The following is a 14017-nucleotide window of genomic DNA, read 5'->3' as shown; positions in this document are numbered from 1 at the left end:
GGCACTGGCTGAGGAATGCAGGACCTGTTGAACATGCACTTCCATCCTGCACATCACGCAGAAGCCTTTCTGGCGACCTGGAGAGGGAGGGAGGAACGGGAGAGGGAAGCTCCTGAGGTTTGCAAAATATCCACAGCGATGGGAAACCTAAGGGGGGTCTTGCAGTTCTAAGAATTCTCCATTCCTCCCAAGGTGCCCAAGTCCCAACAAGCCCAGGACATTTTAATGCACAGAAAGCTTTCTTCAGAGGGATGCTGAACTGACGGAAGCTTTCTGTGCAGTAAGCAAAGGAGTTTAACTTGCAGCAACAGGGACCAAGAGCCTGGGATAGAAAGAGGTGCCTTTCTGAAGATGGACACATCCAGATACAACAAGCTGCTTCTAGGCTTGAGTATTCAGAGAACACCAACTCAGGGAGCTGACAAAGAAGGGCCACTTTTCTCCTAGATCAGCTTCCAGATTCTGGGAGCCCTTGGGCCCTGCTCAACAGATGTACAAGGAATGTTCCCAAAAGTACTGACAGGCCTGGCTGTGCTCCCCAGAGAGCAGGTGGTTGGCCAGAGGGGGGGTATAGGTCAGGCACTGCAGGACGGAGTTGAGCCAGCACGTGTTGCCCAGGTTGTGCAGTCCCGCTCCAGCTCTCTGGCTGTGCTGCCAGGCCATGCAAATCTTCTCTGGGGGAAAGAGGATCCTCTGCGGCGGAGCCATTCCCTCAGCAACGACTGCCAAGAAACCACATTGGAAGAGAGATGAGTCCATGTTCTTGCACAAAAGCAGATTGAAAAGTTGAGTTCTGGACAGAGCACCCAGGAAAACAAGCTCTAACCTCCCACGCAGAAACACTGGGGGAAGCCTAACACTGCTCTTGAAAGTTCCTGGTCAAGGAAGAGTTTTGGAAAATAGCGTGTTCCTCTGCTCACTTTGCCAAAAGTGCAACAAATCCGCACTCTGACTTCTGTGCCCTGAGCAACCTTCCTTTCCCTCTGGAGTCTTGACCTGGATCAACCCCCGGCACAGTCTCCCTGTGCGTGTCAGGGCTGCAGGGTGCCCGGCAGACGGGCTGCAGTGCTGGAGCCAGGCAGGACGGGGAAAGCGCCCAGTGCAGCGGGTGAGGAACTCACTTGAGATGGGCAGGAAAGGTCCCTGTCCCGCAGCACGGCTGCCTCCTGCCCGCCCAGCTGCCTCTCGCTGCCTGTGCCCTGGAGCAGGAGCTGGGTCCCCTCTGCCCGCAGAGGCTGTGCTGGGGCCGGCTCCCAGCTCGGAGCAGCCCTGGACTTGAGGCAGCATCATGGCCAACACCTGTGGAACCCCCCTGCCAGCGTGCAGGGAAACGTGATCCTGGTGTTGAGCAGGGAGCGCTCGCTGGCCCCCGCCCTGCCCAGACAATCAGGACCCCTCACTCACCCATCTCCAGGTGCTGGGCCATGCACAGCTCCTGGGGCTCTGCTGGAGAGCTGCTCTCCTGGGGAGCCCTGTCCTCCTCCAGGGCCACCATGCGGCAGGTGGGGTGTTTGTCTGCCATCTCGTGGGTTTGGGGAAGGAGGTATAGGTGAGGAATTGGGAAGACTTGTTGAAACACCACGAGTCTGCCAAGGGCAGCCGGGAAAGACGTGGGCTGCACTTGGGGAGTGCTCAGCACAAGTCTCCCGGGGGCAGAGGGGAGTCTGCCAGGGGCAGCTAAAGTGAGGGTATGATTGGACTCAATGATCTTAAAGGTTCGCTTCCAACCAAAAAGATTCTCTAAATCGCAAACTCAATGAAAGACGTGGGCTACGCTCGGGGGCTCTCGCCAGCTCCGTGCTCACACCCTGTCTCGTCACCGTCCTGCCGGACAGTGTGGGCTGGGGCTGCAGCTGCGCTGAGCACATGCAGGGCAGTGGGTGTCACAATGTGAGGTCACAAAGGGCCCCACTGTGACCCTGCGCCTGGGGAGCGAGGGGCAGCATGTCCCATCGGGAGGCACAGGCCAGTTCAGCCCTGGGCACCTGGGTGCTCTCAGGTGTCTCCAGGTCCCCCTTTGCCCTCATGTTCCCTCGGGACTGCCCTTTTGCCCTGTGGTATGTTCCAGAGCCCCATGCTCACCTGCTGGTTGATCTGAACAGCAGTGAAGCTGCTCCTTTAGTGGGTTTGTAGAGATTTCTAGGGAATTCCAAGGGTGGGCAGCAGAGGAGATGGGCTTTGTGTGCTGTCTCACCGCTTACAGAAGCTCTCAGTGGCTTGAGGATAAACTGGCCATGTAACCAAGTGACAAACTGTTGGAGCGGGCAGAGCACAAAAGGAGGAATCCAGGTGGTGGGGGGTGAAAAAGGTGGAAAGCCTGAGGTACTAAATGCCTTCTTCGCCTCAGTCTTTAACAGTCAGAACAGTTGTGCTCCAGGTACCCAGCCCCTTGAAGCAGAAGACAGACATGGGGAGCAGAGTGAAGCCCCAGTGATCCAAGGGGAAATGGTTGGCAACCTGCTACACCACAAGACTGTGGGGCCAGATGGGATACACCCAAGTGTTCTGAGGGAACTGGCAGAGGGGATCACTGAGCCACTTTCCATTATTTACCTGCAGGAGGACAAGAGACAGAGAATATTGCTGCTTTCCCTTATTAAATTCATCAGTGGCCACACAGTGTCTTTCTTTCTCATTTAACTGTTCCTGCAGTAGTAACAGCTCATTATGGGGCCCCTGAATTGCCTTACAGGTCTGGACTGAGTTCTGATCTGGACTGTTGCTGTGCCTGGCGGCTGCTGTCCTTGCAGACCAGATGAACTCACTTCTGCCACCCTGCCTGGCAGTTCATTCCATCCGTGTCACAGCTCTGTCTGCAGCACTGACAGCTCCAGCTCCCCCAGTCAGGTCTCTGGCTGAGGACATGGCCTCACATCTGGGCTGAGCCACCCCAGCTGTGGCACCAGCCCAGCTCTGACCTGCCACAAGGAAACCTGGTACCAAGTGTCCAAGAGCCCATGTGTGCAAAGGCTTTGCTGCAGAGCACAGACATGACATGGCCAAATATTGCTGAATGTCTCTCTGGACCTGGGAGTATAATCCAGAATAAAATTACTAAATCCATTCAACTGAACGTATTCCTCCTTCAGCTTGGAAAAATTAGATCCTTTGCTGTAACCTTCCTGGCGTCCTGTCTAATGATGGGACAAGAAGAGGTGATTTTCATACCAGTTTATTTTCTAAGAGGAAGAATATAATGCTGGCAAGAAGTGTCTGTGCAGAGGAGAGAGAATCAACATCACTGATTACTTGAAGTTGTTTGAAAGAATGTGTCCCTGGAGCCCCAGGGACACCTGGAGGAGCCCAGAGGGGACAGAGAAAGGGACATCATGGGCTGCTCCTGTGCTGCTGAGCTGGACTGGGCTCCTGGGACACAGGGAGCTCATGGCAGCGGCAGCGCTGCAGAGAGACAGCTCTGCCCAGGAGCAGCTCCTCTGCACACGCAGCAGGGCTGAGGGCTCTGCCTGCAGCACCGAGGGCACAGGAGACAGGCAGAGAGAGGTTAAAGACAACATGGGGTGGAGGATGCTGAGACATCACTGGGAGAGAAATCTTCACAAATATTAAGCCTGTGGCTGCAGGACATTGCATCTGCAAATCATGGCAGAATCTCTGATAGCTGTCACACTGCAGAGCCTACAAGAGATGTAAGGACAACTCTTAGAGATTTCCTGATGCAGAGGAGAGGATGAGCTGCAGAGCAGGGGTTGCCTTCTGCGCTGTCAGAATGACAAGACGTTAATGCTGCGTTCTCCCCAGGATGGCTGTGGGGTGTAAATGTAAATGTGCAGGCAGGGGTGCCCAGGGCTGTCCTGCAGAGCAGGGTCCCTGCACCCCAGGGCTGTGCCGGGCAGGGCTCTGCCGCCTGCCAGGGTCAGCGCTCAGCCTGCCCAGGGAGATCCCGACAACACTGAGGGGAGAAGATGTGGGGGGAAGGAGCAAACCCTATCGGACAGGAAAGTTGCTTCTGTTGCTGAGAGGGTGCCGTGTGGTCTGTGCTGCTCACAGTTCCAGATCACCTGCAGGATTTTTTGCGGCGATTAGAAACGACGCGCACCAGGATGCGGACAGAAATTCACGCAGAGGCAGAGATCTTGTTCAGGAAGGAGCGCAGAGCCTGGCCAAGCAGAGACCTGACCTACGCCTAGGCTGCCTTCTTTATTCACCATTCACAATTTATAGGATTTACAGGTATGGGCCTGGACTAAGATGTTTACAAAAGGTGTTTTTCCACTAATTGTTATTAAGAACACGCTAAACTCATGTGATGTTTGTCTCACTTGTTTTTCCACTCATTCACAGACCAGGCCCAAGGACATTCACACATCCCATGCACTTGGGACGGTTATCCAGCCTGAGATACCATTCTCACCAGTCTGGGCTATAACTTTTTACAATTACGAGAAACGTACTTCAAAGTAATCTGTCCAAGGTCCTTTATATATTATTATGTTAGTATTATGTCTTTGACCGTCCAGATGGTCATGTCAGTATTAATCTTTCTTTATCATCCAGGTGGCTGGAACCGCACATCTTGCTTTCCCATATTTTACGTTCCAACACGGGTCCTCAAGACATTATCTTACAATCTCTCACATATGGCCAGTTGAACAGCTTGTCAGAGGAAATAAGGTGAAGTGAGTGCACTCTGATGGAAACAAGGTTACATAAAAGTTTATCATTGTTTTACTTGTCTATTAATATATTTAACAGATTTAAAGCAGTACAGAGAATGCCACATTGTACACCTCGTGTTGCAAACATCGGCACTGATCGTATTTCTGATATGAAATACAGGTGGATGCCTCTTGGAAAATATTTGTTCCTTTATAGAATGTTTTTCCATTTTTTTTTTCCATTGTCTGGAATGCTTTTCCTATTCCTCTTTCCCTTTATTTCCATCCTGGGATGTGAATGTAACTTCCTACGATCAGCTCCTTGGGAAAGAGCGTGAAATCCAGGTGTTTACTTTGCTCTAGTTGGGAGGGAAACAAATACAGCGGTTTTGACTATTGATGTGATTCAGAGCAGCAGATCAGACAGATGCGCTGGGAGCAGCTTTTTAATGCAGGACTTGCAGAATCAAGAGGAAAAAACCCAAACAAACACTTTCTCTGGGAACTGAGTTTCTAAAGGGAACATGACTCAGAGTTTTCCAGTAGCCACCCATTTTTTCCTCCAGGGCATTTACTCCTGACGTTCATCTTCTAGATGGACTGTTTCAAGTGAAAAATACGGTTTTATCTTGTGCAGTGCCCCTGGACCTCAGAAATCTTGTGATGGGACCCGCAGTGATGGAAGCTCTGTTTGCCTGTGGAGAATCCAGGAAGGTTCCTTCCAACTTGAGCCAAGAGGTGGAGAATCTTTTTACTCCATCAGCTTCTGAAGCCATTTCTGCCAAAGAAGCAGCTGCTGAAAGTGACAGAACACAGGCTGATTATGCACATCCCAATGTGAGTCGTGAGGGGCAAGGTGTCGGGCAGAGTGACAGCTCAAGCAGCCAATCAGAGGTCAGCACCTCAGATGAAGGGCGGGCACTGCAGTGCAGGAGCCTGACCAGCTGGGGGCCAATCAGAGCCGGGATCAGCTCAGGGAAGGGCGGCCCAAAGCAGGGCAGAGTGACAGCCCAGGGGACCAATGCGGGGCAGCGTCACCGCAGGGAGGAGACTGGCCGCCCTGCCGCCCTGTGCTGGCAAAGGTGGATGCGAGAAGGCGGCGGCTCTGCCGGTGGCCGGGCTGAGCTTGGACATGGCGCCCGTGGGGCTGCCCCAGGGCTGAGCAGCCCCCGGCCTGGCCCCGCCTCCTCTCTTCAGCCCTCCCCCAGCTCTACCCCCCTTGCCCATGTCCTGGACCCCCCGTCTCTGTGGGAGCCACCGCCTCACAGAGTCAGTGTCCCTGGGCTGTGCCACCACACAGCAGCCATGGGCCACCGGGCTTCTCGCCGCCATCGCCGCCGGCACGTGACCGACAGTGATGAGGATGTGACGCTGAGGGGGAGGATGGGGTGGGTGGGCAATGATGGCAGAGGCCGTGTTTGCCGTGGGGGTGCCGGCCATCACCTCCCCCACATCCCCTCCCGCAGCACAAGCGACCCCACAGCACCTGGAGGACGGTGAGGAGGGGAGGACGTGGCCGCCATCACACGTCTGCCCTGAGATGGTGAGTTGAGCAGGGGGGATGGCGGGGCTGGGGTCTCCCCTCAGAGCAGGGGGTCCCAGGGCTGACGCTCTCCCCGCCTCCCCACAGCTCCTGCTCATCATCTCCTGACGCTGCCCGGCCTGCTGAGCCGGGGCCAGACCTGCTGCTGCCGCCATGAGCTGTGAACAGCGAGGCCGCCTGGGGCCGCTTCTGCCCCCTCTGCCCCCACCAGCACCCGGCCCGGCAAGATGCCGCAGTCTCAGCTGTGAGCCCCCGGCACCGCCAAGGGAGGGGAGGGTGGTGGCACTTTGTCCCCAGCCCATGACAACGTCTCTGCTTCCCCCTGCAGACACCAACGGGCTGAGCCTCCAGGGCCTGGGCCCCTGTCGGCAGCCAGCGCTGGTGGCCTCCATCCCATCCCCCTTTGCTCACGGCCACTGCAAGCTGGTGCCTGCCCAGCAGCACCTCTTCCTGCTGGGTTATGGCAGGACCCTCTTCTTCCTCCATGACTCTGGCTGCCACACCTGCCACTGCCAGGCCCTCTCCCGTGGCATCGATGACGTACGCCGACCCCTCACCCCCACCCCTTTTGCCCATGCCACCGCCACGCTGGGTGACCGTCCCCTCCTCCCCACAGGTGACAGCAGACCCCTGTGAGGAGCCCACCCATATCTATGTGTTGATGGGGCAGGAGCAGCAACAGGTCAGCAGCAGGTCCTCTTCAGAGGAGGTAACGTGCATTGGAGACTTTCAAAAGGCCTTTGAAACTGCTGTGAACTGAGGCCCTGTGACAGTCATGGGAAGGTCATCAGCCTTGCAGCTCTGCAGCAGTTAAAACTGCCACTGAAACACTCTTGGTGGCAGATGCTGTTCTGTTGGTTTCAATTTGGGTATTTTTTAATCATTTTGTTGAGGTACAATTCTTTATTTGGAATCAGGTGACGGGATTGATGCTCATCTTCTCTTTCAGGAGCACATCCTGACATCCTTTGTCATCCAGAGCCCTGTGTTCCTGAGAGGAGCGATGGCCACAATGGAGAATGACTTCTGTGAGTAGCAGCTGCAGCAGCAGCCTCGGACTTTGTGAATCCCCAAAGTCAACGGACGTGGCTGGTGCTCAGTTCCTGAATACTGATGTGCTGACAACCTGGAGTGAATTCTGGGGCACTTCCTGAGAGCAGCCAGACTTACCAAGGTGTTCTCAGTTAGACACGAGAAGATGTGTTTTGTCACTCCCTGCCCCTCTGTACAGGAGTTTTAAAGATGTCATTGCTCGCAGAAAGGTCTGACATCGGTAGGGTTACCTTCTGTTCCAGGGACTTGGTTGTTTTCATCAACTTAAAATCAAGAAAAGGGAAGACTTGACCTGCTAATGCAATTCAAGACTCTAGAGGGAAAGGAAGGTTGTCTGGGGCACAGAAATGAGGATTGCAGGCAGGAGGATACCCACGAGTTCTTACGCTGCACCGTGGATGCCATGCAGCGAGAGATTGTCTGAGTGGAAGCAGCAAGTAAGTGCAAGGAAATTACCTTTTGAGTGTTCCTGAGCCCTTTGGACTCCTTGGTGTACTCCCATAATGGCAAACCTGGGCCCAGGGCTTTCAGACAAGCCAAAGTCTTGGAGGAGATAACTCTCTGCCTTCCCATTTGTTTCCAGCATGGACGTCTCTTCTCAGTCAACTACCATCATCCATCAAATATTCGGGGGCTTTCTGAGATCCAGAGGTACTTTTCCACAACTATTGCTCTCCTTGGAATCTTCTGTGCCCTTCTGTCTGCCTGTGATAATCAGCTGATCAGCTAATTAGCATAGTATATATGAGAAGTGTAAACCAGCATGATCAACTTCTCTTATCACTGAACATTTCCATTTGCCTTCCAGTCTCGTGCAAGAGCTGCCAAGCTGTTTCTGATTCCTGTGAGGCCTTCCTGGATTTTCCTTTGGATACAAAAGTAAGAGGGTTTGTAATTGTGCTTCAAGACATCCCAAGGCCCCTGTAGCTTTCCAGAATCCACGCAGTTGGCTTACAAACTGACACTGCGAACACAAGAGATCTTGGTGGTGGGTGGGAAGTCAAATGGACTGTGTCCTTCTGGGGAGGCCGTGCCAGTGCTCTCCCCGTGGGTGCTGGCTTTAAGCTGGATGGACACACATGACCCTCTCTTGCCTCCATGACGTATTTTCCTCCTTCTTCCCTTGCCCTCCCACAACATCCATCTGGCTCCCAGGCTGATGAGGTGTGTTGTTTCCGTTGTTGACAACCCTGCACACCATCAGGAGCTGAACTGCGTGATGCCACAGAGGGGGAGCTGTTGAGAGCCCCAGGAATTCCTTGGCAATGAGGGAAATGTTCAGCGTAATACCCTTCGTATGGATGCTGCTTGTGGGTTCACAGTGGGTCTCCTCAGCATCAGCTACCTGGGTTTTTGTGTAAACTCCTAGTAAGTGTTTGGGCAAAGATGTTTCTCCAAGTTCATTTCTCTCCTTTCTAACTCCTCCAGGCAGCTACATCTGTCACCGCAGCTCTGGAGTACTTTGTGAAACCTGAGCACCTGGACTGCAACAACTGCTTTAAATGTAGCAAGTGAGACAATTACTAATGACATATTAATACTAGATCATGCATGAAGGTGCTGCATGTCATAGAGCAGAAGTCATCTTTTCACATCAGTTTAGTGCACAATGAGACACAGCATATTTAATATGGCCTTTTGGTACTGAATAACCTTAAAAGAGTGTAATGATGTGTGAACAGCAACAAAAGAGGATTCTAGAAGAACATCAACAGCAAGAGTAAGACAAGGGAAAGCATGAGGCCAGTGACAAATACGCCTGGAGTCCTGGTTTCGTAGGACATGGAAAAGGCTGAGGGAGGTATGAGACCATAGTCAGTGGTGCCCAGTGACAGGACAAGAAGCAAGGGCACAATCTAAAACAGAGGAAATTGTACCTAAACTGCAGAAAGCACTTAATTAAGGTGTGGATGTTGATCACTGGACAAGCTGCCCAGAGAAGTTGCGGAGTTCCCATATTCAAGGCCCAGTGTGGCTCTGAACAACCTGCTGTAGCCGACCCCACTTGACCAGAGGAGGTGAACTAGATCACATCCAGAGGTGCCTTCCGACTTCAACCATGCTGTGATTCTGCAATACCTGGCAGTGTTTCTGACGACTTCTCTGTGTTACAGAATCATTGAATCATAGAATTGTTTCAGATGGAAGAGACACTTCAGATCATCAAGTCCACCCATTAACCCCAAACTGGCACTAAACCATGTCCCTAAGAACCTCATCTCCATGCCTGTTCCAATGCCTGACAATCCTTTCCATGAAGAAATGTTTCCTAATATCCAATCTGGACCATCCCTGGCTCAATTTGCAGCCATTTCCTCTTGTCCTATCAGTTGCTACTTGGGAGAAGAGACCAACACACTCCATGCTACAACCTCTTTTCAGGCAGTTGCAGAGAGCAATAGGGTCTCCCCTCAGCCTCTTTTTCTGCAGGCTAAACAGCCCCAGGTCCCTCAGCTGCTCCTCATAAGACTTGTGCTCCAGGTGCCTCACCAGCTTCATCACCGTCCTGCTGTGTTCTCCATCCAACAAATGCCAGGGTTATTGAGGTCCCCAGCAAGGCCCAGGCTTATACATTCAGAGATTTCCCAGATGGCTTAGAGAGGTCTATGGCTGCTTTCCCAAGCTGATGCGGTTTCCTTGTCTCCTACTACACTTTCACATTTGCTGGACTCTCCTATGATCCTCACCTACAAGGGCTCACTGAGCTTGTCTGTGCCCTGGGCTGAGGGAATTGGTGCACATTTTGGCTGTAGCACATCAGCTGTGCCTCCAGGCAAAGCTCGGACTTATAAAGAAAACTCGTACGAAGTGTCTAAGACCCCGTTTGTTCAAAGGCTTTGCTTCAGACCTGAGGCATGATGGAGTGGTCAGCAGATGGAAATCTAAAGCTGAAAGTGGATGCCAAGAGAGTGAGCAACCAACAGGGCTGTGAAGTGCAACCCTGGAAAGAACCTGGTTTACTTCAGAGGTGGCTCTGCTGCCTCTGAGGGACTTTGGCAGAGGTGCCACTGATCTGCAGGAATGACAAGATGCTGCTGAATGGCCCACTGTGAAAATGGTTTATCTGTTGCTTGACTGTATTCTCAAGGGGGTGAGTATGACGTGGTAGAGAGAAAAAGCAGCAGTTTGAGAATTTAGGTAAACAAGTGGAGACCCTAGTGTGATGGCCCTTGTGTTCCTGTGCTGCGCTACATCTACTGCCTAGAGAAGGGACAGATGTACCACACTGCAGTGATGGCAATCAGTGGCTCACACAAAGGCAACGAATCTCTGTGCAATGCTGTCTGGGTGTCTGTCACACACTCGCTCTGAGTGGGAATGGCTTTACTGAATTGTACCTGCCAGCTCCATGTAGATACGTGTGAGAGCCTTGGCATCTCACCTAGCACTACAGGCCTCTAGTTGGGCATTAAATAGTGTAACTGCCTGGAATTTGATTAGGCGATGTGTAGATGAACCATCATTATAGTCAATGGCGATCTAGTCAACACAGCTGATTGAAAAGATGGAGAGAAACTTGGCTGTCCTTATGATACAGGACACCTTTTGGTCAGATGGCAGCATCGGCTGACAAACAAATCGTAAATAAGGGCAGTGCCAGTGGGATGAACAAGCTTGGACAACGTCTGGAACCTCCAAAGTCACCAGGTATTTCATCTGAACAGCTCACTCCTGACCTACATCTTCATTACTTACCATGGAAGCTGAGACAAGGAGCTCACATACAGATGCCTGTTTAATGCACACCTGAACAGCAGCAAGAGGAATCCCAGCTCTCAGGGCTTTGTGGCAGCTGTGGCAGAGTGTTGAGTCCACTTCCAGTGCTAACAATAGAAACACAGGATGAGATACTTTAACTGACTGAGCTGACTCCCCTCAGAAGTGGTAAAGCAGATCCCTGCCTGTCATTGTCTGGGTGTCCGGTCTGATAATAACTCAAATAAAGGAATTTTTAGAAGTAACTCTATCTCTGAGAGAAGAACGGAGACTGCTGGGAATAAGAGTTTCTCCCCAGCTGAGGGAGGGAGCATCAGTGGTGACTTCAGCCTGTTTCACAGCAGGTTCTCCTGGAGCCCCAGGGACACCTGGAGGGAGCCCAGAAGGCCAAGAAAAAGCGCCACCTTGGGCTGCTCCTCTGCTGCTGAGCTGGGCTGGGCTCTGGGATGGAGGGAGCTCGTGGCAACCAGGTAGCACTGTAAAGAGACAGCTCTGCCCAGGAGCAGCTCCTCTGCAAAGCGCAGCAGGGCTGAGGGCACTGCCTGCAGCACCGAGGGCAGAGGAGTGAGAAAGGAAGAGCTTAAAGGTGATCTCTTGTTCATGGAGAACCCTTCACAACTTTTGACACAGTAAGTCAATGGGAGTGGGGAAATTCAGATGAGCATCCTGGGGGGATCTTCTAGAGCCAGTACATCCCATGGCTGATAGGACCCGTCAAGATGACTGTCTTGACTGGTCTGGTGTGGAGAAGGAGGACACGCTCTAGAGCAGGGCTTCCCTGCTGCACCATGAGAGGAGAAAGGCATAACGACTGCCTTCTCTGAGAGATGGCTGCAGCAGTGTGAAGCTGGGTGTGCAGGATGGGTGCCCAGGGCTGTCCTGCAGAGCAGGGTCCCTGCATCCTAGGACTGTGTGCCGGGCAGGGACTCTGCCGCCTGCCAGAGTCAGTACTGAACCTGCCCGGGGAGATCCCCACAGTGCTGTGAGGAGAAGCTGTGGGTGGAAGGGGCAACCCCTGTCAGAGCAGGCAGGGTCCTGCTGTTGAGAGGGTGCTGCATGGCCTAGCACTGCTCACAGCTCCAAATCACCTCCAGGGTATTTCCAAGGGGACTTTTCAAGAAGAAGGTCAAAATGGAGATTATCTAAAAGGGAAGGAGTCTGTGCTTTGAGTTTTCTGCTCTTGTTTGGCTCAGATTGCAGTTGGAGTTAATAGTTTATTCTTCTCCTCTGGAGAAGGCACTCAGATCCCAGTTCTCTTTAGGATTCAGGATCCTGCTGAATCGCTGCCCGTAAAGAGATGCCTCTGGTCAGGGCCCCACTGCCAGGGGGGTCTGCAGGGCAGAGCTGAGCAGACAGTAAGTGAGATGGGGATTATGAGCACAAACAGGGATGAAACATGGGGAGAGAGAAGCAGCTCCTGGCAGGGACAGCTCCAGACAGCAGAGACATGAGTAGGGACGGAGAAGGAGCTGCTGACAGAAATGCTGTTGGAGGACGAAATTCATGCACATCCCTGCCATCCCCCACAGTGCAGACACTTTCCTGGAGCAGCTCCCAGGTCTCACACCCAGCACAGCATCTGCCCCCAGGGTCGTGGGGTTTCAGGCTGAGTCCTCTTGGAAGTGTGACCCCAAAGAAGAGAAATTCCTGAGTACCTGTCTGTCTGTCCTTGTCATTCCTGCCTTGAAAGGAGCATTGGGATATTTGTGTGTCCACAGCAGAGCCCCCTGCTCCCAGAGGCACAGTCAGTCAGCACAGAGTAGAGCTCATAAAAGGAACATGAAAGAGCCAAGGCAGTCTAGGGGATCTCCATGAGACATTGAATAGATTTCCATCAAAGAACTCTGCCCTAACTGCTCACTGCCTTTTCCTACTTGGACAGGTCATCATGACCAGGGACAGAAGATGTCCAACAGCAGCTCCATCACCCAGTTCCTCCTCATGGAGTCTGGAGATACACGGGAGCTGCAGCTCTTGCACTTCTGGCTCTTCCTGGGAACCTACTTGGCTGCTCTCCTGGCCAACGGCATCATCATCATCACCATAGCCTGGGACCAGCACCTCCACACCCCCATGTACTTCTTCTTCCTCAACCTCTCCCTCCTTGACCTGGGGTGTATCTCCACTACTCTCCCCAAATCCATGGCCTGTTCCCTCTGGAACACCAGGGCCATTTCCTACACAGGATGCACTGCACAGCTCTTTCTGTTTGTGTTTTTCATTTCAGCAGAGTACTTTCTTCTCACAGTCATGGCTTATGACCGCTACGTTGCCATCTGCAAACCCCTGCACTACGGGACCCTCCTGGGCAGCAGAGCTTGTGTCCACATGGCAGCAGCTGCCTGGGCCACTGGGTTTCTCCATGCTTTGCTGCACACGGCCAATACATTTTCACTACCACTCTGCAAGGGCAATGCTGTGGACCAGTTCTTCTGTGAAATCCCCCAGATCCTTAAGCTCTCCTGCTCAGACGCCTACCTCAGGGAATTTAGACTTCTCATGTTTAGTGCTATTGTGTATTTGGGGTGTTTTGTGTTCATTGTGCTGTCCTATGTGCAGATCTTCAGGGCCGTGCTGAGGATCCCCTCTGAGCAGGGTCGGCACAAAGCCTTTTCCATGTGTCTCCCTCACCTGGCCGTGGTCTCCCTGTTTTTTATCACTGTCATATTTTCCTATCTGAAGCCCCTCTCTTTCTCCTCCCCATCCCTGGATCTCGTGGTGTCTGTTCTGTACTCAGTGGTGCCTCCAGCAGTGAACCCCCTCATCTACAGTATGAGGAACAAGGAGCTGCAGGATGCAGTGTGGAAACTGGTGACTGGATGCCTGCTAGAAGCTACAAAGTGTCTATGTTCTTCAACATATGACACATAACATAACTCATCTCGCTGTCTCCATGTCACCAAACCTGTCAGAGTTCAGGGAGCATCTGGAGGATGCTCTTAGTCATATGGTTTATGTCATCCTGCAAGGACCAGGGAGTTGGACTTAATGATATATACGGATCCCTTTCAGGTGGTGATGTTCTATGACTCTGTGACCTGCAAAGTTGCTGAGGGTGTACTGTGTATATAATTTATTAAGATATTAA

General features: G+C 52.5%; 1 protein-coding gene across 1 annotated transcript; it reads left to right on the top strand.

Annotated features, from left to right (window-relative positions):
* Positions 1-12834: 12834 nt before the first annotated feature.
* LOC308046646 (olfactory receptor 14A16-like) lies at positions 12835-13800 on the top strand (the record flags this gene model as incomplete). The annotated part of the gene is made up of 1 exon (XM_080354634.1): positions 12835-13800. The coding sequence occupies one exon, from the start codon at positions 12835-12837 to the stop codon at positions 13798-13800; it is 966 nt and encodes a 321-aa protein (XP_080210760.1).
* Between the last annotated feature and the right edge of the window lie 217 nt (positions 13801-14017).

Source organism: Nesoenas mayeri, assembly GCF_963082525.1.
Source record: "Nesoenas mayeri genome assembly, chromosome: 16".
NCBI lineage: Eukaryota > Metazoa > Chordata > Aves > Columbiformes > Columbidae > Nesoenas > Nesoenas mayeri.
This window is presented reverse-complemented; position numbering and strand designations above follow the sequence as displayed.